General features: G+C 39.4%; 1 protein-coding gene across 8 annotated transcripts in view; it reads right to left on the bottom strand.

Moving 5' to 3' along the window:
• IQSEC1 (IQ motif and Sec7 domain ArfGEF 1) overlaps window positions 1–26543 on the bottom strand; it is a 2803266-nt gene that overhangs the window by 30326 nt on the left and 2746397 nt on the right. For 6 of the 8 annotated variants that reach the window (XM_044078078.1, XM_044078079.1, XM_044078080.1 and 3 more), the window contains one exon: window positions 12852–13025. In XM_044078078.1, the coding sequence (XP_043934013.1) occupies window positions 12852–13025 (174 nt within the window). The remainder of the gene's footprint in view (window positions 1–12851; window positions 13026–26543) is intronic. The other 2 variants (XM_044078074.1, XM_044078077.1) reach the window with 1 other exon arrangement.

The following is a 26543-nucleotide window of genomic DNA, read 5'->3' as shown; positions in this document are numbered from 1 at the left end:
TGTTGCTAATTCTTGTTGGAGCCCATTAGGCAAGTTTAATCATTGATGGAGAAATTGCTAACGAAGGGACTGAAGGTTACTAACACTAAATGAACAATTTGTCTGAGCTGCTTATTATAGCATTTCTCAAAGTACTGGAAAGAAGCAAGACTGTTTTTCACCTTTAATGTATACATGGGCATGTGTCTGGAGGTAGATTCTGACAAGTATGAGTTATGCTGGAGTAGTCTGTTTATGTTTATCCCTGTGCTGAGATGGAAATAGGTACAATGGCATCAGTGCTCTAACTTAGCTCACAAATTCAAAATAAATAAATCCTGCATTTGCTGACAAAATTCTGAGATGGTTTTAGTGTTGCCAGGTCATATCTAAGTTATGGTATTCTGAGTCTGGCTTGTATCGGTGCTAACTCCAGACATTTTCTTGTAAAATTTCCCAGCTGCCATGGTATGGCGACCATGTACTCCTTCTGTAGTAGGGTCAGTGGGAGATCTTTGCAATATGTTACACGTATCATATGAAGTTCTATATCTGCTGAGTTTACGGCTTCTTGAGATACAGCTATGGCTTTTGTTGGTGTAGTCTTCAGAACTTTTATATGTGTAGTGGTTGGTGAGTCTGTAAGCTCTCAGGGTTGTGCTGATGTTGAGAGTTTAGCGTCCATATTCCAGATATACTTACACCTCTCAGTCCTACAGATATTTAAAGTCTTGTCAAACGATGGTGTATTTTCTGTAAGCAAGATTCATCATCTGATTCCCCTTGTGGGGAAATTCTAGTGAATGCCACCTGCAGAAAACCACAGGCCATCCCAGTCTGAGGGCATGTTCAGTTTCTGTTCCTCCTTTGTGGGTTGATTTCAGTAAGTAGGTCACCAGCAGTACATTGCAAGACATTAGCTGGGAGGGAGACAACCTGGATTTATTTTTTTGTTAGAGATGAAAGATTCTCAAGTGAGTATTTTCACACTCAGATGTCAGTACTACAACAAAAAATGTTCAGAATAAATATTTCTGTATATGTGATAAACGAATCAAACACCAAATATATTCTAGTTATTAGAAAGTAAAAGAAAATTACCTAAATCTACTTTTTTCAGAAAGACAGGTTTAGTATGCTTCATATGACTATAATACACCATTTTACTCAATTTTTTGTATTTTTATTTTTATTGTAATGAAGATTCTCCTCTTCCTTCCATACAGATTTTGGGATTTTTTGCTTTTTCAAAATTTGTAATTGCATAATGTTTCTGGTAGCTGCGTTTACATTTATAGTTATATTTGTTCCAGGCAGGTAATTTTTAGAGAAAAAACATTTAGTATCTTTCAATTTCAGTGAATGATTTATCAGGTGCGCTTTAAATAAATGTGAATTTCAAGAGAACAACAGTTTACAGTTGTGCATTTTGGGTCTATTTGCAGTTTAAATACTTATTTGTTGGTCTCCCTATTGAAATGTTGGCACTCAAAATGCAAGTGCCAACATGCCAAAATAAAAAGACTGAAAACACAGGAGAACAGTGCATCTTGTGATGCAACAGCTGGAGAGACCACAAAAGTACCTCACCAAGAGGATCAAGGGTCTCCAACATATGTCTTATTCTGCCAGACTAAAGAAACTTCAGCTCTATTCAGTAGCATACCGCCTGCTCAGAGGTGATCTCTGCCTGACGTACAAGGCCATGTCCAATCAGGATCTGATGGACATGCTCCACCTCAAAAAATCCAAATCCATCAGGACCACGAGAGCTAAAGACTTAAACCTCGGCACAAGTATGAATAGGACATACTGGAGGGATAGATTCATAACCCAGAGGCTTCCCATGCTTTGGAACAAGATCCCAGTTCATATCAGGCAGAGCCCCTCACTGACTCTTTTCAAGAGAAATCTTGATGAGTGGATGGGAGATCGTAAGTTTACCCCAGGGGTCACATCTGTGTCACTGCTAGACAGGGGCACAGTAAACTAATTCTATTATATAAGGGGACCTTCATTGTGTCACTACTAGACAGAGGCACAGTATTCTAAATGTATTCTGTACATTTTTTGTACCATTTCATGGGGTGGCAAAAGCCATATCACTATGGCTAGGCTTACAAATGCCCCAGGGCAGATAGCCTAGTACTATACTATGAAACTATGAAGATCATTTTTCTTCTTAAAACTTCTTTTTGTAGGGGTGCAAGCCACCCCCCCCAAACTTATGTATACTAACTTCAGATTGCCATACCTTGGAGAAAAGAGAATATTCTGAGAAATGGCATCTTGGATTTAGTATATTTAAGTCCGATCTTTCAGCCATTCAGTCTCCTTATTTTGGGACTCACTCTAGCAGCTCCAGAATTTCAAATAGTTACCTAATTTTCTCTAATAAATGGTCATCTATGTTCCTGATGCAAATTTGAAATAACAATTTAAAGTAACTCTAAACCTTTGTTATCATTTAAATGCACAGAATAAATCAGTACATTTTATGGTAGTTTGGAAGAGATGGCCAAGTAAAGGGATATTGACTTGGTGGGTGGGGGGGGGGTGCATATCCATGACCACATCTGACCATGACCTAGCTCTGTCAGCAGCCACTGATTGCAACCTGGGCAGCTTTAGGAGCAAGGGGGAAAAACATAGATCTTCATCTTGAAGAACAAAGACTTTATAGTTTCATACTTCATATTGTTCAAGGAAAAACACTGCAATTCTATTAACATTTTAAGTGAACTAGAGTAATATTTAAAACAATCCCTGATTTTGGACATTTCTTTCCCCAATTATTACTGCCTTTGTCTAAAATTTTTAATAAAGAAGATGAGAGGTATCCCAGTACCATTCCTTTCAAAATGTCCAGAAGTTCACAGAATTTCCAGATATTTGTCTCATATTGTTGGTCTATTCCTCATAAAATTTGTGAATCTCTGGCAAATCACTGGGAATGGAGAGGGTGGACTAGATGATGGGAAGGTTGTGGACCAGAATTTTTGGAGACCATCTCAGAATTTTTCTCAGTGTAATAATGCCACTTTAGAGTTACATATTTCTTACTGTTCTGAAAATGCATGCTGATGTTGTCCTTTTAATCTTTTATGCGAATTTGTAATATATAAAATTGTTCCTGATTTTGGGCTTCTGACACCCCCCATCCCCCATTATTTTTGGTTTCGCCCAGAATTCCTGTGCAAGGAAGTTGAGAGGTATGGTTATGGCTTGGGGACCTCCAAGACATGTTGTAGACTGGGGTCTGCTTTGTATGTCAAGCTATATTTTTCATTCTAGACAACATACAGACCTCATGAAGGCTGCTCACATATTCAAGATGTCAGAGTCATTACTTAGCATGATGGAGACATTACAAATCTTACAGTGTTCACTATAAATATGACAATGTGGCATTGAGATTATGTAACAGGAGTAATGTTTGCAGCAAATAATCTGTGATCCTGATAATCTTCACTTCTGTGTGAGCAGCAAACAAAATGCATCTTTTTTAACATGGTGGGCTTGCTAACTGCTATGATGGAATCTTGTGGCTGCTTAAATGACTTTACGTTTGAGTGCATGTCCAACATATGACCTTTGTTTAGATCATCAACTTTGGAGTTTTGAGTTTTTTTATTTTTATTTTTTGAGATGAGTGAGACATCAGTCTGGAGACTGCCCAGATCACCAACTGATCTAGCACTGGCTCTAGGATGAAGGTATAAAAATATTTTCTAATGTTGCTTTGTCATATAAACAGGCACTTTTAGCTGCATATAACTGGATGGTTCTACATACTGTCCACTGCACCAATTGTTATGTCATGTCCCAGTCACTGCTGTTAAAGGTGATGAAGGTCTTTTCATCATAAATATGCAATAAATCTCAGCACCTGCTGAAAAGATTTGTGAGTAATTGAGTATATAGCATTTAGAGTGAATAATGAAGAGTTGCAAGGTAGCCTTGCCTGCAGTGAGATGGCGTATACTCTAGGTAACACTTGCATATTGATTTTAGGAGAGGTTTATGTGTGGATAGTGGATGTCACTAGATACCTGTGAGGACAGGATTAGTTTAAAGATGCTTGATAAAGACACTACTGAGTAGTCAGTTTGCTAGTGCTCCGGAAATTATTAGATTAGTTATCAAAGTACGGCTGACTGCTTTTTGGTGTGGGATAGGCCGATGTCAGTTGGTGTGTTCCTTCTGGAACAGAAACTGATGGTGAGTATTAAAACATGGCAAGTGTTGGCACTTGCAAGGACAGATAAATTATTTATTTATTCTTTGTTAACCTGGTTAGTCCTGCTAAGCTAATAGCCTCTTTTCAGGGGAGTCTCAAGGTTGTATTTATACTAATAGGGGAAATTTGGCCAGGGCATTGGGGAACTTCTGCTACTCTTTTTGACAGCTGCCATGGGATCTGTTATATTCATGTATGTTACCCACCAGCTCAAGCAGATGGGGTCTCAGTTTAACATCTCATTCAAGGGACGGCACACCCAGAAGTGCAGCAAGCCCCTTATGCTGCACTGCAGTGTCAGCAATTGATCTATCTAGAGTGGGAATAAAACCAACTACCTTCTACACAAAAGACATGTGTGACACCAGCTGTGCCACAGATATGACTCATTTGGCTAGAGCAGCATGGGACATCTAATGAATGGCAGCACCATTTTAATACTGCTGTAAACAGCTCACAAGATGCTTTTTAAGCAAGAATTAGCTGGCAAGATTCAATCAGTGCAAATATATATTTTTGCTTGTGATAACATATTAGGCTAAGAATTGCTGCAAATTACTCAACACAGGGTGATATTAAATAGTATATACAAAATAAGGAATGTGATAATATAAAGATGTCACATGGGCAGAAATGACAACCTTCAATCTACTATTACAGATACTAAGGAGACACTTGTAACATGGCAAGAATTCAGAAAAATGGAATTAAGCCCAGCTCTGCAATCTGGTTTGCAATTCATGCAATGCATGGTCTACTCAAATGTATAACACGGACTTCACAGTTTCAATTTCAGAAAGCTCCACTTACTGCAACAGATCCATGTGGATGTGAGTAGTTCTTGAGCAATATAACTCTTAAACAACCATAAACCTTTGAAGGCAGTCATAATGAAGAACTTATTAAGTGAATATACTTTGCTGAAGGTATCCTGCAGACTGCTAGCAGGCTGAGATCCTCCTGCATTATGAGTGAACTATAGACTGTTCCCTGTTTCAGAAGATCTTTAGTATTTTTTTTCCTGCCCCCTCACCTACTGGCCATAAAGGCTCCACAACTGTACTCAAGCCGGTATTCCTAGCTGTTTTGGGTCTGCCATTCAGGCAACCAAGAGGGTTGTCTGTGTCCTTGCTGGTATCGCAGCAATGAGGACACTTTTGCTTTAGGGCGGAGGACATGATGCTGGAATGAAGCCTATAGTTATGCTATAGTTGAATGGGGCGTTCAATGGCAAGGCTAGTTCTTGCTGGAGATGGTGCAGAATACAACCTGGGGTACTATCAGGTCTCAAGGAAGCTGTGTTCTTTGTCTTGGATATAGCCTTTAACACTTAATCTATGGAGATGTGAGGTGTGGGACAAGCATCAGGGATGTTGAATGGGCCTTTGAGGAGGCAGGGGGATGAAGTTTGTGCTGAACCTATCTGCTAGCAGGTTGGCTAAGTCAACAGAATCAGTATAAGTGATACCATTATGAGCTAATTCGGAACAAACCAAGGCTTTGCCATGGAGGCGCCTGATCTAACTGAAAAAGGCTTTGCTTATAGCCTTTGTTTTGGAGGCTAGTTTCTATTCATAATTGGCTTGGAGGTTTCCACTAGTGATCTAATTTGCTTGTTGAAGCTAAGGCGGGAATTTTTCCAATTAGGAATTTGTTCCTTTTTACCCTTGGACAACAGTCTCTTAGTACTGATAGTACAATTCTGAATTTCACGGACTGATTGGAGATTGAAAATTTCAAGTTAGTAAGTACAACTATATATATATATATATATATATATATATATATATATATATATATATATGTATACATACATACACGAATTTTCAAAAAAATGTTACCCTCACACTCACAAAGTACTGTATGGTGCTGCACATTGTATCATTTATGAGACTGGCTTTGAGCAATATAGTTTCATTTTGACCTCTCAGCATTAAATGTCCTGCAAGTCAATTTACAGAGTAGGATAATGCAGCTGGACTAATTAGTCTGCTCAATTTCACTGTCAAGCTAACTCTTAAACTGCCAATTAATACCAAATCTGTATACTGTGTTATGATATACACTAATATCAGATTTAGAGGTACTTTTTTCTGCAGTTAAGTATATTTGCTTCTTTAGCAGACACCGTTATTTTCTTTGTAGCAACTGTTGACCTTGACATTCCTTTCCCTCTTGGCTATCTTGTACCACAGTAGACTGTACCATTTCTTTTCTTGTACCACAGTGGACTGTACCATTTCTTTTCCTTCTATCATAGTATATGCTGTATGTTACACCTATTAAAATTGCCTCTTAATAGTCTGTTGTCATGTACCAGAGCTAATCCTTCCACCCTAATGTATACTGTATAGGTTCATAGGTTGGTACTAGGCTATCATCCCTAGGGCCTTTACAAGCCTAGCCATAACAATCCCCTGGCTATTTCTTCCCACAATATTTAATTCCCTGGACCCCTGTCTAGCAGGGCGACTGACGTAATCCCCTGGGGTGAATTTCCTATCTCCCATCCAATCATCAAGGTTCCTTTTGAAGAGGGCCAAAGAGGTGCTCTGCTTGATATGTATGGGAAGTCTATTCCAGAGTCTGGTGAGTTTCTGGGTCAGGAACCCAGCATGTTTTGCTCATTGTGATGACAAGGTTTAGATCCTTGTAGCATGTGGCTCTGAGGGATTGGGATTTCTTTAAGTGTAGCATGCCCAACAGCTCTGGGTTTGACATGGCCTTGTATGTTAAGCAGAGATTGCCTCTGAGTAGATGATATGCGACAGAGTTTAGCTGGAGTTTTTTTTAGACGGTCAGCATAGGGAATCTGCTTTAGGCCTGTGATACTTTTAGTAAGGTTTTCTGCAGCCTTTCCAGTTGTTGCAGATGTCTTGAGATGCACATACCAAACCTTGTATTCTATAATGGGTCTAATGAGGGATGAGTACAGTGGAACAATGACCTCCTTTTTTCTGGATGAAAAGCCTTTAGTAATGAGGTGTGCCACATAGAAGGATTTCCTGACTGTTGTGGTGATGTGGTTATCGAAGGTGAGACCACTGTCCACCTGTGTCCCCAAGTCTCTTATCACACTTTCAGTGTTTAGTGTACTACCACCTATGTGGTAATTCACGGGTACATGTTTTTAACCAAGGGGGAGAACTATACATTTCTTGGCATTGAGCTAAAGCCCATGGCACTGGCACCAAGAATCTGTTTCTGTAAGGCCCTTTTGTAGAATATCCACATCATTTGGGGATTCAATAATGGCTCCCAGTTTGCAGTCATCTGCAAACTTTGTTAGCCAGAGTCCCTTAGTGTTGGCCTGTACTTCAGAGAAGTAGATGCCAAACAACAGCGGTCCCAGGACTGAACTCTGAGGTACTCCACTTGTCTGGAGCTGGATTTGGAGGCTACTTTTACAGTCTGGGTTCTGTCAGTAAGCCAGTTGGCAACCCATCGAGTGACATAGGGATTAATGCCAGGCTTAGTAAGTTTATCTATGATTCCAGAGTGGGGGGTGGTGTTGAAGGCCTTGGTGAGGTCCAGATAGGCTGTGTGGACAGCCTTATCCTTGTCCACAGCTCTGGAGACTGATTCAAAGAAGTCAATCAGGTTCAGGAGACAAGACCGGCCCTTTACGAACCAAAACTGGGTGGGGACCAATGTTTGAAGGTTGCCAGTGTCTTTGTTTATAAGTTCCATGATAATACATTCCATGGCCTTGTAGATCAGGCTCGTCAGACTGATGGGGCAGAAGTTCCCAGGATCCAAGGTGGCTCCCCCCCATGGGGAGTGGGATAAATGTAGCTGTGTGAAACTCAGTGGGCATGAAGCCTGAGGTGAGGCTATGATTAAACATGACACTTAGGTGAGATGACAGTTCATTTTGTAGTTCATGTAGTACACAGCCTGGGATGTCATCTGGTCCCATGGATGCTGTATTCTTAGCTTAGGAGAGTGCAGTTTTTACCTGTGTGGTCGTTATGACCGGAATTTGGCAATCTTTCAGTATTGAGATGGGCCCTTTAGGGGGTGAGAGGGGGGGTGAAGTTGGCACTGAATCGATCTTCCAGGATCTTGGCAATATCCTTGGGATCAGTATGTTTAATGCCATTCTGTTGTAGCTCAGAGAAGATCTGAGCATTGCCATTTAGATTCTTAACATAGTTATAGAATGCCTTGTGTTTGTCTTTGGAATCTTTGGCAATTTTATTTTCATAACTAGCTTTGGAGGATTTTATGAGGGATCTCAGCTTCTTACTGAGGCTGGTAAGGGAGTTTTTTGCATCCTGGGATTTTCCTCTTTTCTGCAACAGTTTCTTCTTTCGTTGTAAAGTTTGTTTATGGCAGGGGACCACCAGATTGGCTTCCTTTTTTTGGAGGAGAACGTCTTGGTTCTTTTTGGGGTGGCATGATTCATGCACAAGTGGATGTGCTTGCACAGTGCCTTAGTGTAGGATTCAGCAGTCGAACTTTCGGTTCCTGTCTCTGCATGGGTGTCATGAAGTTTGTCTCTTCTGACTTGAGTACCATGAAGTTCGCTTCGGAGAAGTTTTTTATGGAGGTTTCCTTACTGGGGGGTGGGGGAGGGATGTGGATGTCAAGGGTGATTAGCTTATGGTCAGACCTGACCAACGAGGGGGTGACCATAGGTGTGGAGCATCGATTTCCCATGTTGTTAATGACCAGGTCTAGGATACTGGAGCCTCTGGTGGGACTAAGGATTAGTTGATCCAGGGCATTGGAATTTCTGAATTCCAAGAATCGTTGGGCAAACGTGTTGGTACATGAGTAGTTTTTCCAGTTAATGGCAGGGTAGTTGAAATTACCCAGTATTAGGCTGTTTGGTTGGATCTTAATATTTCCAGTATGTTTAGAAAAGTGTAGTGAGAATCTTGGGCATGGTGGGGGATCTGTAGCAAGCTACAGTTTAGACTGCAGTCTTACCTAGTGTTAGTTGCAGCTGGAGAATTTCAGATGCATTGTATTGGGCAACTAGCCTGGTGGTGTGAATAGCCTTGGTGAATATGGACACTCCTCCACCTTTAATGTTTCAGTCCTGGTTTGGTGGCCGAAAAATGTGGTAAGAGTTGTAGCCTGGTATTGCAGGGGTGCTCTCTGGAGCCTTGAACCAGGTCTCAGTTACTGCACAGATATTGATGTTCTCCATTTTTAGGAGTGCCTCGAAAGAGTGCATTTTGAGGTTTAGACTTCTAGCTTTGAGCAGCATTACCTTCAGATTTTGCATGCTTGTACCTGTCACGGTGGTGGTTTTGTCCTTTGAACTTTGTCTAAAAAAGGCACTATAGGGGTGGCAAGAGCCTTAGACAGTAACCTGAATCCCAGGGACGACGGGTGCAGACCATCTCTGGCAAAGCATCATGGTCTGTCGATCATGTCGTCCCAGGCAGACAGTTACTGGATCCCCTTTGAATGACACCAGAAGCTTAGCCAACTGTTGAAGTCAATCATTTTGTCCTTATACTGTGGTGTCACTCTGGGCAAAGGTAGGATGCTACTCAGGGCTGGGGTCATACCTATCTGGGCCACATGATCCGAGAGCTCTTCCATGTCTCTTTTCATGTAGTCCAGGGAGGTACGTCTCAAGTCATTCACTCCAACATGGACAATGACAGAGTCATATTTGTACTTGTTGTGGAGTGACTTGAGTGCATGCATTATGTGGTGGATCCTGGCACCCGACAGGCAGCTGACTGTAATTTTCTCCTTGTTCAGCCTGGTGGGACATCAGTGTGCCTGACTATAGAGTCACCTATGACTAAAGTGTTGGGTACGTTGTCTTGCCTTAGGGGCTGTTGTTGGGTGGCACACTGGTGTTGTGAGCTATGTGACATTTTGGTTGTGATTGGCGTTTGTTTATATTTCAGCTTCGGAGGTATAAACTATCCATTTTATGAATCACTGTAATTAATACCCATTTCTTTCATTATTGTGTTGATCTATTATGATGCAAAAAAGCCCAGGTTATGGCTAAAGAGAGTCAATGTGGATTGAACTGGCAAAGTGCTTAACAAAAGTTAAATAAATGAAATAAAATTTGTGTCTACTTGGTCTGCGACATGTATACTATTTTGAGGGACCACCCAAGTGGCCTAAACCTACTGAAAAGTGTTGCTCCATCTTTCTGTTTTTTCTTTCTTGCCTGCTGTAACTGCATTGTTTAATCATGGTGAGCATTCACCTCTTTCTCATAGACATTGTGTGGCAAAGCACCTCCGAGCCCAAGCTAGAGATATTATGTGCCAGTTTCAGTGTCATTATTATACTGTTTTCAAACAAGAGTGACAGTGATATAAAAATAAACTACAGCATATGGGATAGCAGCTTTGTTTCCACAAAGGTAGCAATATTTTGCAAATCTCCAGATAAGGGATGTCATTGGCATGTAATTGCATCATAAAATACAAGCAGATGTTTTTTTTTCTAGTGTCATAAATGAAATGCTGGAATTTGTGAAGATGTCCAAGCGTGACATACAAATCCATCCATCCATCCATCCATCCATCCATCCATCCATCCATCCATCCATCCATCTAATCCATCCATCCACAACCCCTTTTCCCATTTTTGTACAAGGGGTCGGGGTGTCACTTCAACAGTGACAATCATCTAGAGCCACGGTCTACACTGCCGTGCGAGTGTGATGTACAAATGAATTTATGATTTCTTCTGCCAACAGTTCTCCATGCTCAATGGAATTGTTCATATCAGGCAGGTATTCCAATGAAAAATGTTTGCGCAAATTCAGGATTTGTTTACTAAGGCAGAAAAACTGAAACAATGCAGTCTAGTGTGGCAAAAGCATAGGGTTATGATGCCACATTTCAAGAGGTGCAATAGCTTAGGTTATGATGCCAAATTTCAAGAGGTAGATTAGCAGTTGTGAGACTCTGTGCAAGTCACTTAACACGGCAGTGCTCCTAACATGTCCTTGCAAAGATTTACCCAATTAATAAATAAATAAGCGAGGATAAAATAAAATAAAAATGACTTCAGTTATTATATGTATTACTACTTAGCACAATGCTTGTTTAAAAAATGAATGGTGTTCCTACAGACTGTTATCAAGGTAAATGATGTCCTTTTTAAGAAGAATAGAAAATAGAAATGTGTTATACTTCTATTATGGTAGATTCTTGCTTTATTGGTCTACAGAATGAAGCTTCATCTAAGTTACTACTGGAAGTCTTCAGAAATTCTGCTAAGACTGCAGTTATGGTCAGTAAGGAAGTTAAAGTCCTGGTAATTAATGCTTTACATTAGTGTGCACATTCCAAGTCTAGCAGTGCCGTGTACAAAAGTAGGGCATTTGTTACTACGAAGACTGCAATGCTCCCAGGCATATGCTTCCCAACTTGGTAAAAGCACAGGGACCCCTGTGATTTGCAGTGGAAAGCAGCATTTTCAGGAATTATTGGCTACTTCATGGCACTGGTTCATGTCAGGCTTAGCTAAAAGGTAAAGACTAGTTTTGAAAGCATTCACTAATTCAGTCAGATGACTTGATCCCAGCATGAGGGATTTTGCCGTGGATATTGAAGCAGTACATTGAGTCTGAATACTGTTGTATATGAAGATGGTGGTACTGGTATTCTAATTTTAAGAAACACAGGCCAGTAGTCTATCATATTTTCTTTGCTGTAGAGTGCTTCTATCAGCAAACATGCTGAAATATGTGAATACCTATTTGTAGTGAGGTGACCAACACAATTTTGAAACAGTTGACTAGTTGCTTCTTGCCTGGAGTTACAACGTAACTAGTTATTATTTTGAAGTATTTTTCAAACTTTCTATTTATATATGGCTCAAGTTTCTTACCAGTGTGTAGAAGCTCTTTGTATTTAAGCAGTCAATATGGACTTTGAATATTTTTGTTAAATGTATGTGGAAAGAATACTGTATTTTTCATTTATAAATATAATGCTAATCAGTAGTGCTACACATGCTGATGTAGTCTGGGCTTTATTTATAAAACAACTAAATATTTTTCTTAAAACATATCTAGTGTGTTAACCAGATGCTAACATTAAAACAAAAACATTCATTACATGTACTATGCTTATTGATACTGGGCTAATAACATATCTGAAGAGCCAAGCAAAACAGTCTTGTACCATAGAGGACACACACACAGACACACAGACACACAGACACACACACACACAGACACACAGACACACACACACACACACACACACACACACACACACACACACAGTCAAGTAGTAGTAATAATAATACTTCCATAACATGTCAGTGCAATGCTCTACCCAGTAAATTACAAGATGAAAACTGGTGATGATGCCATTAAAGTGCTATCCAAATTCAGATAACGTCATACCCATTGTTCTCAACTACGAATTGTACTATAGGGTACGTATAGGGTACTATAGGGCACATCACAAAGAACGTAGCTCAGCAGACACTGAGCTCTAGTAGACCTCCTCAAACTACTAAAATCCAAGCATATACGAGTGAGTGTTTCTTTAATAATGAAACCAACTTCCCGTCAGCACACACAGAAACACAGTAACGAATCAACCAGCCTTCACGCTGAAATGTTTTTGACTAATGTTTACTGAATCAACCTAATAGTAAATACAAATGCCAGATTTTTATGTACCTTTGTACTTACTCTCTATTCTGTACTTTTCCATTTCCTGAACCTCTGCAACGGACTCTCTTAGATCATCTGTGAACTTCTTCCTGTCTTGGGGATTGGGTGCATTGAAATTGATAAGAACTTTGATATCTGCTCCAGGAATTGCAGAAGTGAGTCGTATTCCATGAGGATAATCTAATACGAAAATAGACAACATGTATCAAAACACAAAATAAAGTATTGCCAACATCCATTTTATCATCTATCCATAATCCCTTTTCCCCATTTTTATACATGGCATTGTAGGGTCACTTCAACAGTGACAATCATCAAGAGCTAATGTTCACACTGCCAGGTCGTTAGCTCTGCCTCGGTTGTTTTTCTATATCGCATATGTGCACTCACACTGTCCCGTCCATTTACAGCATGTCTTTGGGATCATAATTTTGAATATTTATTTACACAGCCAAACTGATCTGTAATATACTTTATTACACTACATGGAGAGAGTTAATATTATTCTAATTTATGCTCCAAACATGACACTATAGCATCATGTGTGTGTGTGTGTGTGTGTGTGTGTGTGTGTGTGTGTGTGTGTGTGTGTGTTTGTTTGCAAGCATGCTAAAGTGATTCACCAAAAACTCAGTAATTCCAACTATGTGTGCAAGTGTTGTGATAAATATAGCTAACAGTTGCAAACAAGTTACAATGTTTTCAAAGAATAAAGTGTTGTCATTCTGCATCACATCTAGAATACTGCAACCAATTCGGGAGTCTTTTTCTAAAAATGTGTTGATTTCTTTAAAATGATATAAGGGAATGCTACACAATTTGTCCAAGGTTTTTCCAAACTTTCCCACAAGTACAGCACTCCCATTCTAAACTTTAACAGCATATACAGCATGCTGTACAAGCAGGATGTAGCAGAAATATACAGGACTGGGGGGGGGGTGTTGGGGGGGGTCAAGTCCAAATGGTTTAACTGCATGTCATCAAATATGGTTATCTCCTGACATGCAGGCTAAAGAACAGTGAATTTCAAAATGGTAAATGTACTGCTGCTGTTAAACAGTGATTCCAGTGACACTTTATCCCTGCACCTGATGTAAATTACATTAAATGTCACTGGGGTACCACAGTATTTTGTCTGCTAAACCTTTTTACCAGTAAACATTTCTATGTTTAAATAATATCCAGTCAGAGATCAGCCTGAGTTTCTCCATTATCCTTGCCAGGTCAGCAACCACTGCAAAATGCATTCCCTGTGCCTCTGTCCAGCAGAGCCACTGCAGTTATCCCCGGGGTAAACTTTCTGTTTCCCATCCACTCGTCAATTTTTCTTTTGAAGAGTGTTAGCAAGGAGCTCTGCCTAATGTAGATTGGAATCTTGTTCCAAAGCATAGGAATTCTCTGGGACAGGAATCTATCCCTCCAGCACATCCGATTTATTGTTGTGGTGAGGTTTAGATCCCTAGAGTGTGTGGCTCGAGGGGATACGGTTTTCTTTAGGTGAAGCATGTCCATCAATTCTGGGTTGGACATGGCCTTGTATGTCAGGCAGAGATCACCACTGAGTAGGCGGTATGCAACCGAGTACAGCTGGAATTTCTTCAGTCGAGCTGCATAGGGCATCTGTTTGTGGCCAGTGATCCTCTTGGTGAGGTACTTCTGTGGTCTTTCCAGCTGTTGCAGGTGTCTTGTAAGGTACGTCCCAAATGGGGCGTTGTACTCTATGATGGGTCTGATGAGTAATGAGTAGAGGGGCACAATGACCTCTTTTGATCTGGATGCGAACCCTTTTGTGATTAGGTGGGCCACATAGAAGGATTTTCTAACCACTTTGGCAATGTGATTATTAAAGGTGAGATTACTGTCTACTTGGGTCCCCAGAACCCTTATTACGTCTTCCATATTTAGGGAGCTACCACCTATGTAGTAGTTTGTGGGCACTTTGTTTTTAGACAAAAAAAACAGAAGCCAGCAACTGTGAGCTGTATGAACTAATTTAGTTAGTTACAAAATAAAAAAACACAAAAATAACAGACCGGTTTCGACTATGGTATTAACCTAGACTTCATCAGTGTAAATATTCATAACATCTTGAGGTTCTTTTTATACATTGACATAATTAGTCACAAAATTTCATTGGTGAGCTTATGAATATTCATCAGTATACAAAATCATAAATATTCATTAAGGCCAGGCTGGAAAAGTCCACCTAATTTTACAATCCATTTCTTTTCTTTTGTATTTAGTTTACTGTGCCACCCAGATTTGTTAGATCTGTCTCCAATTATTTTATCTATGATGGTAAAATGAAATCTGGCTGTAGTATGTTTGAGAGTGTGTTTATACAAAGCATTGCTCATCCGTTTACATTTTACATCACTAAGATGTTCTGAAATACGTAACTTAAGAGGCCTAGATGTTTGTCCTATATAAAATGCATGACAACTGCAAGAGGCCATATAAATGATCCAATCTGTGCTGCAATTTGCAAAAAAACTGATGTAATATATCATACTGCAATTACTACTGGAGAAATGTTTTGTTTTAAGCACATCTTTACAATGGCTGCAGTGACCACATGGCATGCAGCCCACAAGTTGGTCTCCAGAAATAAGGGTTTGAGTCATATTCTGTTTATTAGAATCATGGTGATGTTTGTAATGATTGAAATGAGATCCAAGATTTTTCCCCCTTCTAAATGAAAACATACCAGTTTCGGATAAATACAGTGACAAAACATTGTCCACCAGGAGAATGCTCCAATGTCGTCTGATGGCATCAGTGACTCTGTTTGTATTTCTGCCATATGTAGTAATGGATCGTAAATTATTATTTTTATTATGTGATTTGTGTTTATACTAAAGAAGGTCTTCTCTGTCCAGATTTGCAGCATGATTGCTTGCTGTATGTACATACCCCATACTATAGCCCCTTTCTTCAAACCTGTTCAACAAATCCTTACTGAAATCCTTGAAATTATTTTCTTCTGAACAAATACCTCTCATCCTAATGAATTGAGACTTGGGGATGTTTTTGGTAATATGTGCTGGTTGAAAGCTGGATGCATGGAGTAAGGTGTTATATTCTGGATATTTCCTGAATACATCTGTACAAAGGGTATTATCCTTATTCCTTGTTACCAGCACATCCAAATATGTGATCTTGTGTTGGTCATAATTGATGGTAAAATGTAAACCCCATTTGATCTCATTGAGATATTCAACAAATTCCATCAAGTATTCTGCATCAGACCTCCACACCATCCAGCAATCATCCAGATATCTACGCCAAATATCAATTTCCGTTAGATATATGTTGTGTGTAACATCATAGATGATTTGTTCTTCTATGTATGCCATATATAGATCTGCATATATGGGGGCAAATGATGCGCCCATTGCAGTACCCCGTATTTGAAGATAACATTGTTTTCCATAGAAGAACACATTTTTGGTGAGAACATGTTCAGTTAAACATATAAGAAAGGTGTTGAGACCAGGTTTGAATAGTTCTGATTTATATAGACAATATTCTATAGCATCAAGCCCTGCCTAATGTGGTATGTTAGTATATAATGCACTAACATCCAAGGTGCATAACAACCATTCATCTTCAATTTGCATCTCATTTATAATACCTAAAAATTCTGTGGTATCCTGAATTCTAGATCTTACCCATCTCAATAATGGTTTGAGGTGTTTGGTTAGAAACTCAGAAAGTGGTTCATTGAGAGAACCATTGCCTGCCACAATTGGCCTACCTGGGGGATGCAAAAGATCTTTATGAATTTTGGGCAGAAAATAGATATATTGGCTATTGGGATCAGATATAGTAAGATGACTTTTTGTATTTGGTGTAATGATGCCATTTTCAACTGCCAAATCCAAAAATGTATCTATTTGTTGTTTAAACATAAGTGTTGGATCAAGAGGCATTTTAGTATAATATCTGGCATCTTCCAACTGTCTGTGCGCCTCAGCATCATATTGGGTCCAATTCATAACTACCACAGCACCACCTTTGTCTGCAGAAATGATAACCAGATTTTTATTATTGATAAGTTCCTGTAAAGTTGACATGTCTGTCTTTGAGAGATTATTGGATTTAGGGTGAATCATACCCGACGTACAGTGTAGATCTTTGAGGACACTATTTTGGAAGAGACTCACACAAGGATGCATGGGTGGGGCAAAGGTGGATTTGTGGTATTTGAAATTGTCAACATCATCATCGTCCTGTTTTGTGTCATGAAAATACAATTTTAAATTTAGCAATCTACAAAATGCTGTTACATCATGTGCAAATGTATCTTCAGGAACAAAAAAAATGGGTATAAATGAAAGACCTTTATTTAACAAAGCAGTTTGTGAGTCAGATAATGTTGCATCAGAAATATTTAGTACATTTGTTCTAGCATGCTTGTTTATTTGTTTGTCAACAGTTCCATTAGACCCTCCAAACTTCTTATTTTTTCGATGTTTCCTGCCTCCCCTCTTGTAAGGCCTAAAGGGGCCACACTGTTATTACATTTGGGGGTGGGGGAATCTGAGGTATGCTGTATGTCCAAATCTGTACCAGAAGAGGAATCACCCCCTGATGAATCAGTATATGTATTACGTTTCCTAAGGATAGACTTGGGAAGTTTATGTTTGGGGGTGGTATTGAGTTTATGATAACCACCTTCAAACCTGACATGTCTAGTATGTTGAAAGGGATGACCTTTGTCATAGTCTGTTTGGTCCCTATGAAATTTTTTGAGTTTCCTATCCTTAAGTTGTTGTTCGAAGGTAAATAAGTCTGAACTAAGTTTGGACAATAAGGTGGAAAAAAACGGTTGGTCCTTGTATCGATTACAGTCATCACATGATTTACTCACATTAAGAATTTCCCTATCAATAGTACGTTCATAGTATCTGGATAATGTTTCCACACATTTCATGGAACAATTTTGTTGTATTGTTGACCATTCACTGGTTAGTTGTTCATCTAATTCAGTTACTAATGGCTGAATTTTAACTCTAAGCCCTCTGGGAGTTATCCCTTTGGCCATGTATGCTTTGAATAATTTAAGATGCCATACATTGGACCATAATGTTTTCATACTTCTATTTAGTTGCTGAAACAGCTTTTCACAATGTTTTTCGGGATTATCTATGGTATTGAAACTGTTATCGTTGGGTCGTTCTCCTATTCCAAAAATGCCCAAATCTTCTTTATCAGAAGAGAGCCCAACCAGGCCCTGATTCAAATCCATTATGGAAGATAAAAAAAGGGGGAAGTTTGAATACAAGGGTATAAGAGAGCCACACAGACCCAAATGTAGGTCACAGACAAAATCAAAATAAAATATATAGTCAAAGTCCAAAAAACAGATTCACACTTGTGTGTTAGCCAAAAACCAATTCCAATTGTTAAACAATTAAGAAAATAAATGCAGTACCACGTCCCAAAGATGTGTGTGGAAACAGGGGCAATAATGGCCAATCAAACTTAGCATCTAAAGTCTAAGTTGTTAAAAGCAGCCCTGACAAGAATAATCATACATAGATCATGTCTGCTTGCACTGAATATGTCATTGAAATGTTTATAAGTATAGCCTCTGACGATTGACAAAAAACTTTGCCACGTCCAGATCCACTTATAAATAAATACCAGATATTAGAACAATAATGGTAACTGCAATATGGTTGTATCACAATAGCCCTTGGCAGGTACCAAATTTTTGAAAAATACAAAATTGGCTAAAAAACATGGGTGAATCAATAGACTATAATTGTCTATGATCTACTATTGAGTCCATCAAAAGAGGCCCATAATCTGTTTAAATTGGAGTCATATGACTTAGACAAAATGAACTAACATAAGGAAATATTTTGCAATATATACTAAATGTATATGTATTATTCCATAAACCACTAGGAAATAAGCTGAAAATTAGGACATATATATATATATATCTTATAAAATAGTGCTACGTAATGTAACCAGATTTGGTGTGACCATATATATAAATGGTCTTAATATGTTCAATAAAAAATGATTAACAATATTAATGGCATCTTAAGAATAAATACTCAAAGCTGTATTAATGTGAATGGCTTAGATAATACTGTAAGTTATCCATTAGGGAATATTTAGCTGTAACCTTATTTATTTGGAAATCCACACTAAAATTATGTTAAATAATACCTGAATATTTATGTTAGTAAGAACAGCTTAAATTAAGACCATGTCAGACATGTAAACAGTGCAATAATAATTGACAGCATAAATCTACATCTGAATTCCAAAGCTGTATTAGCCTAGTGTCATAGCAAGATATATCTGAGAATAAACATAGATTTGTAAAGAATATTCCAAAGTAAACTGTCTGCCCTGAATCCTAGGACAAAAAAAGTGTGATACTTAATGTAATAACGACCAATTGATGGAATTGTTATATCTAATCATATAGATGTATAATGGTTATATCGGTAAAGCACACAATCATAAATTGGTCCTAATCATTCAAAAAACAGCCCTCAACCTAATGTATCACAAGGTGATAGCCCCACTATCTGCAACAAATGACACAGCTTCCCTGGTTGATAAATCAAATTGCCACATAGTATAAAATGCTATACATACACAAGCCAAAAAAATATACGTATGTATAGTCCATCCCCAACAAAACACAAAATGATGTCTTTACAATAAAAGATGGCATAATTTGTTTATAAAGTTCAAAAATTGTTGTTGGATGTCATAAAAGACGGCCTGTAGTAATGTAACAAGTGTTCTGTAGTGACAAAATGGTTCCGCACAGGATTCCTGGTATAATTCTAAAGTTAGTGAACTGTTCATTGACCATGGATGTTATTGGTATATAGAAATCCACTTAGTCATGCTCGCAGCCGTTTATACAAAAGTCCTGTTTCCACACCATACAGAAATAAATGAAATGTGATGACCGGACACTAGTAACCTATATTAAACACCCTGTTGCACCCTCATAAACCTGCAGTAGTGTCCAGACTAGTAATTTAACAATGTTCCAATGTTGAAAAAACGGCCTTGAGAATGTAAAATGCTGAAAAAATGGCCAATAACAAAATAGGTTCTGTCCCAAGTTCTTAATAGAATCCGTGAAGTTTGTAACCATATGTAACCATTTGTTATCCAAAAATTGTTGTTAAAGTATAGATATCCACTTGAACATACTCACAGCCATTATGCAGTAGTCGAATGATCGCGCTATGTGGAAGTGTGTATGGTATAGCAAGTAGGATCGAATTTCCGCCAAATAGTCAATGTTAAACACACTATTAAGCCTTAATGTACCTCCGATGTCACTCCAATGAAAAAGATCATGTAGAAATGGATTGGATACCAAGCGACTGTAGTAAATAATGAAGTCCTGGATTCAAGAGGCCCAGTCGATAAACTTTAGAAACTGTGCGCAAAATAAAATTGCTACATCCCAGTTATGGATTGTTTAAGAAAAAGTCCTCAGATGCATAAAAAAACAATGGTTATATCCAGCCAAAATATAAACAAGAGCTCAAAATATCGTGGAGAATCTGGTACAGATTCTACCCAAACAGCAAACCACAGACTACCAGCAGGAAACAGAATGTGCACTCAGAAAAGAATTCCCCTGCACGGAAGTAATTGCATGGCTTGAAAACACTTGGTAGACAAAAAAACAGAAGCCAGCAACTGTGAGCTGTATGAACTAATTTAATTAGTTACAAAATAAAAAACCACAAAAATAACAGACCGGTTTCGGCTATGGTGTTAACCTAGCCTTCATCAGTGTAAGTATTCATAACATTTTGAGGTTCTTTTTATACACTGACATAATTAGTCACAAAATTTCCTTGGTGAGCTCATGAATATTCATCAGTATACAAAATCATAAATATTCATTAAGGCCAGGCTGGAAAAGTCCACCTAATTTTACAATCCATTTATTTTCTTTTGTATTTAGTTTACTGTGCCACCCAGATTTGTTAGATCTGTCTCCAATTATTTTATCTATGATGGTAAAATGAAATCTGGTTGTACTATGTTTGAGAGTGCGTGTATTCATGAGCTCACCAATGAAATTTTGTGACTAATTATGTCAGTGTATAAAAAGAACCTCAAAATGTTATGAATACTTACACTGATGAAGGCTAGGTTAACACCATAGCCGAAACCGGTCTGTTATTTTTGTGTTTTTTTTATTTTGTAACTAATTAAATTAGTTCATACAGCTCACAGTTGCTGGCTTCTGTTTTTTTGTCTTCCAAGTGTTTTCAAGCCGTGCAATTACTTCCGTGCAGGGGAATTCTTTTCTGAGTACTTTGTTTTTACCAAAGGGGATGACTATGCACTTTTTGGCATTTAGCTTGAGGCCATGATTTTGACACCAGGTATCTGTTTCAGTGAGACCCTTTTGGAGGATGTCTGTGTCAGCCGGACAGTCAGTTATAGCCCCTAGTTTGCAGTCGTCTGTGAACTTGGTCAGCCATAGTCCTCCTGTGCTTGCCTGTACCTCTGAGAAGTATATGCCAAACAGGAGGGGTTCCTAGGACTGAGCCCTGGGGAACATCACTTGCAACTGGTTTAGAGTCGGACCTAGCTCCCGCAACTCTCACCATGTGGTGTCTATCTGTGAGCCAGCTGGCAACCCATCTTGTGATGTAGGGGTTTATGTTCTGGCTTGGTGAGCTTGTCTATAATACCAGAATGGTGATGAAGGCCTTAGCGAGGTCTAGGTAGGCTGTGTGTACCACCTTTCCCTCATCTGTAGCCTTGGTAACTATCTTAAAGAAGTCCACCAGATTTAGGAGGCATGATCTGCCCTTAACCAAGCTGAACTGGATAGGGTCCAGTGTTTGGAGGTTCCCAATGTCTCTGTTAATGAGTTCCATGATGATGCGCTCCATAGCCTTGCAGACCAAGCTAGTCAGGCTTATAGGGCGATAGTTCCCGGGTTCTGTTGTGGCTCCACCTTTGTGGAGCGGAATAACCATTGCTGTGCGCCACTCTATGGGTACACAGCCTGTGGAGAGGCTGAATTTGAACAGTGGGTTTAGGTGAGAGGTTAATTTGTCTTTGAGCTTGTGTAGGACGCAGCCTGGAACACTGTCTGGTCCCACTGAAGCTGTGTTTTTGGCTTTAAAGAGGGGTGTTTTAACCTGAGTGTCTGTGATTTCAGGAACTCTACATTCTTCTGGTATGGTTATGGGCCCTTTTGGGGGTGAGAAGGGGGTGACTTTTGCGCTGAACCTGTCTGCCAGGATGTTGGTGATATCAGTCGGTTCAGTGTATTTTGTGCCATTCTGCACTAACTCTGAGCAGATCTGAGCATTGCAACTTAGATTCTTCACATAGCTACAGAATGCCTTGTGGTCATCTTTGGAGTCCTTGGCAATTTTTCTTTCAAAGCTCGCCTTGGATGATTTTATGAGGGATCATAGTTTCTTGCTGATACTGATCAGGGATGTCTTCCCTTCTTGGGATTTTACTCTTTTCTGTACTAGTTTCCTTCTTCTATCGTATAGCGTGTTTAGGGCAGGAGTCCACCAGACTGGTTTTCTTTTCCTGGAGGAGAGAGTCTTGGTTTTGCCTGGGATGGCACGATCCATGCATTCTTGTAGGTGCCCATAGAATGCATTAGTAAAAGATTTTGCAGCTTGGACAGTGTTATCCTTCAGCATGGGGGCTTTGAAACTTTCCACCTCGGTCTTAAGTAATGTGAAGTTTGTTTTTGAAAAGTTTTTCACGGTGGTTTCCTTGTCCGGGGGTGAGAGCGTAATGTGGATATCCAAAGTGATTTGTTTATGGTCAGATCTAACCAGTGAGGGGTTGACCTCCAGTGTGGACCACCAGTCGCCCATGTTGGTGATGAGCAGGTCCAATATGTTGTCACCTCTGGTGGGAGTGATGACCAGTTGAACCAGGGTGTTTGAGTTTATAAATTCTAGAAAATGTTGGGCAAGGGAGTTAGTACTTGAGTAGTTCTCCCAGTTAATGTTTGGGTAATTGAAATCACCCAATATCAGGGTGTTTGGTAGGACCTTTATGTTTCCCAGTGTTTCCAGAAATGCGGAATGGAGGTCCTGGGATATGATAGGTGATCTGTAGCAAGCTACAATTTGAATTGCAGTTTTGCCCCTTGTTAGTTGAACATGGATGATCTCTGAAGCATCGTGCTGTGCCACTAACCTGGAGGCGTGGGTATCCTTGATGAATATGGATACGCCCCAGCCTTTTGTATTTCAATTTGGGTTCTGTGGCCGAAATGTATGGTATGAGTTGTAGCTTGGTAGTGCTGGGATGCTCTCTGGAGCCTTAAACCAGGTTTCTGTTACTGCACATATATCGATTTTCTCCATACTGAGGAGTGCCTCGAGTGCATGCATTTTGAGGTTTAGACTTCTGGCACTGAGTAGCATTACCCTCAGTTTTATGTTACTTGTGCTATTTACGGCGGTGGGTTTGTCTTTTGAGCCTTGCCTAGAAAAGGCACTATGGGGGTGGCAAGAGTCTTGGCCAGTATTCGAAAGCCTAAGGGTGACAGGTGCAAGCCATCTCTAGTGAAGCAGAGTGGCTTGTTGAGCATGTCATCCCAGGTGGACAGACACTGGATCCCCTTTGAATGACACCAGAAACTTAGCCAATTGTTGAAATTGAGAATGTTTTCTTTATACCGTGGTATCATTCTTGGTGAGGGCAGGATGCTACTCAGGGTCAGGGTCATACCGGCATGGGCTACGTGATCAGAGAGATCTTCTATGTCTCTTTTTATATAGTCCAGGGAGGTACGGCTCAGGTCATTCACACCAACATGGACAATGACAGAGTCATATTTGTACTTGTTCTGGAGTGACCTGAGTGCTTGTGTTATGTGGCAGATCCTGGCACCCGACAGACAGCTAGCAGTAACCTTCTCCTTATTCAGCCTAGTGAGTAGGACGTCAGTGTGCCTGACTATAGAGTCACATATTACTAGCTGTGATTGCATGGCACACTGGTTTTGTGAAGTATGTGTTTCATGGTTTGTGTTGGGGGGTGGAGGTTGCTTGGTTGTTTGCTTTGGAGGTCTCTGTTGGTTTTGCAGATTTTTATTTAGAGCCTCCGAGTATGTTTTCATGTATTTATATGTGTTTTTTGCCGGTGCTGGTTTAATGGGTCTATGTGAGACTGGTGGTGTGATGCAAGTATTTCCCTTCTCTTGACTGTCTGATCCAGTCTTGGGTTGAGAAAGCTTAGCCTCCAGTTTGGCTGTATAATTGCATCTCTCGCATGTATTAATGTTTGGTGGTAGGAGGAGAGGGTTGTCTGTGTACATGAGACAGTTGTAACATTGCCTCAAAATGCCCAGATGCACCAGTTGGACTGGAGAGTACACCTGAAACTGCCCTTTTGACATGCCTGGATAGGTACAGTGAACTGTTTTACTGGATGGCTGGTAAGGTCGAACAGAGAGCCTTATCCTTCTGTACAGTACAGGAGGGTCTAGTGCTAGGGTTTATACGTGCTTGCTATACGTTTTGAGCAAGTGCCAGGCTGAGAAATGAATGGCTTGAGTGCTAAAGTTGAAAGGTTGTCTAGTTCCAAGGGAAAAATTGAAGAGGCGACTTTGTGGAGCCGGGAATAGTTTTACCCTAGCTAACCAGCACTGTCCGGTGCACAAAACCAGGCAAATGTGGTATTTATAGCAGGGAAATGAAAGAGATAGAAATTATCCCAAAATGGCCAATAAACTACTAATTTCTTGGCTGAAACCACTCCTCCAGGGACAGATAGGCTGCTCAAAGCTCCCCTCTCTCACAGGTGAACAGAGAAACTTCCTTCTATCCAAGTAAGGTATGTGCAAATACAGAGATTTGTAACACAGCCCTAAATTCAGCACTAACCTGAAAACTGGACTATACTAGCTTAGAAAGGTGGGAAACAAGTTTTTACACACACACACACACACACACATATATATATATATCTATATATATATATACGTATATATATATATATATATATATATATATATATATATATATATATATATTTTTTTTTTCAGAAAATAAAGCAGATACAATAAAAAAAACATTTTAAATGCACAGAAAAGGATACTTATTGTTATATATCGCAGATTAGAGTTGTAGTCAATGCCCCTAGTAACAAAGTAGGAAGAAACACAAATACAGTAAAAGCAGATGAATAAAGTGCATTTGATATATATATATATATATATATATATATATATATAAACAATAGAAAACGAACAAACTGATTTAAACAAGTTACCCAGTTAACCAGAAAAAAAGCTCAAAACTGAGCACTATTCCAGAAGTCTTCAATCTTCAAAGTTCTAACTGCAAACTCCTGCTATTAGGGTGCAGGGGAACCTTCTCCAAAAAAAGATGGCCTGGATTAGTGCTCAAGTTATACAAACAAAGTTAGATTCAGCAGGCCTGAATCTGGTCTATGCTACAACAATAAGGCACACCAGTTTCAGAAAGAAACAGTTCAAATAAGCAGGCACAATAAGCCTGTGAGCAGAAATTCCCAACTCAGAAGGGCAGAATCCAGCCTCTCCTCCCACAAGAGGGCAGACCACAGCCCTCTTAATGTAGAATAACTGGCCTGAAGCCCAAGTGCTTAAGCCAGAACTAATACACTTTTAGAATAGCAGACACTGGGCCTTCAATCAGCAATTCCCAGCTTAGAAGGATGTAAGCTACCTGTCCTGCCACAACAGTGCAGACCACAAACTTTCTTAATGTAAAACAACTGGTATGAAGCCCAAGTGCTTAAACCAAAAGACTTAGAATAACAGTTACAATTTAATCAGGCTACTAGCAAGCAGTAATAAATGCAGCAGAATAAATAAAATTGAGTACTTTTAAGATAAGCAAAATAAAGTAAGAGGAAACACAAATACAGTAAAAGCAGATGAATAATGTGCAATTTTTTTAAGTGCAAGGAGGGAGGAAGGAAGAACCTAAGTGGGATGGCCTTCTGAAATCTTCTCTCTGTATTAAATCGAGTGAACACTAGACTCAGAATATGATCTGACTGTACTCGGTTAAGTGAGCAAATGAGCTGGACCCAGGAGGAGTGTTCTAATACAGACTTACAGGAGGGGCGGGCAATTCCAGAGTCACTAACACTAACACCAACACCAACACAAGAACAGGGAGGGTGGCTGGGGAACTAACTGCAGAGAGACACACAGCACACTGTTCAATGAAACACACAATTAGGAAACAGAAAAAATGATAATGCAGTACTTTAAAAACTGCAGGTTTGTACTTAACAGAAGACTGAAATACACTACTGCAAGTTTTACTTAACTTCAGCTTCTAATGCAGATGTTTAGCCAATCAAGTCTCTCAGAAGTTGAGCATAAAATGATTTCTCAAACTTTGTGGCTAGCACTTAAAGCACAGAGGAATCCCGCTAGGCAATTAAATATCAGATAACAAAGAAGTGATAACACCACCCCCACTTATAGCAGACACACACAGAGCACACTGTTCAATAAAACACACAATTAGGAAACAGAAAAAATGAAAATACAGTACTTTTAAAATTGCAAGTTTGTACTTAACAGAAGACTAAAATATGCTACTGCAAGTGTTACTTAACTTCAGCTTCTAATGCAGATGTTTGCAGCCAAGCAAGTCTCTCAGAAGTTGAGCATAAAATCGAACAGTTTAATGAATGGAT

The sequence above is a fragment of the Protopterus annectens genome, chromosome 7.part0 (assembly GCF_019279795.1).
Source record: "Protopterus annectens isolate FY-2018-M chromosome 7.part0, PAN1.0, whole genome shotgun sequence".
In the NCBI taxonomy this organism is placed as follows: domain Eukaryota; kingdom Metazoa; phylum Chordata; order Ceratodontiformes; family Protopteridae; genus Protopterus; species Protopterus annectens.
Note: the sequence above shows the minus strand (reverse complement) of the source record. Positions and strands in the feature narration are given on the sequence as shown.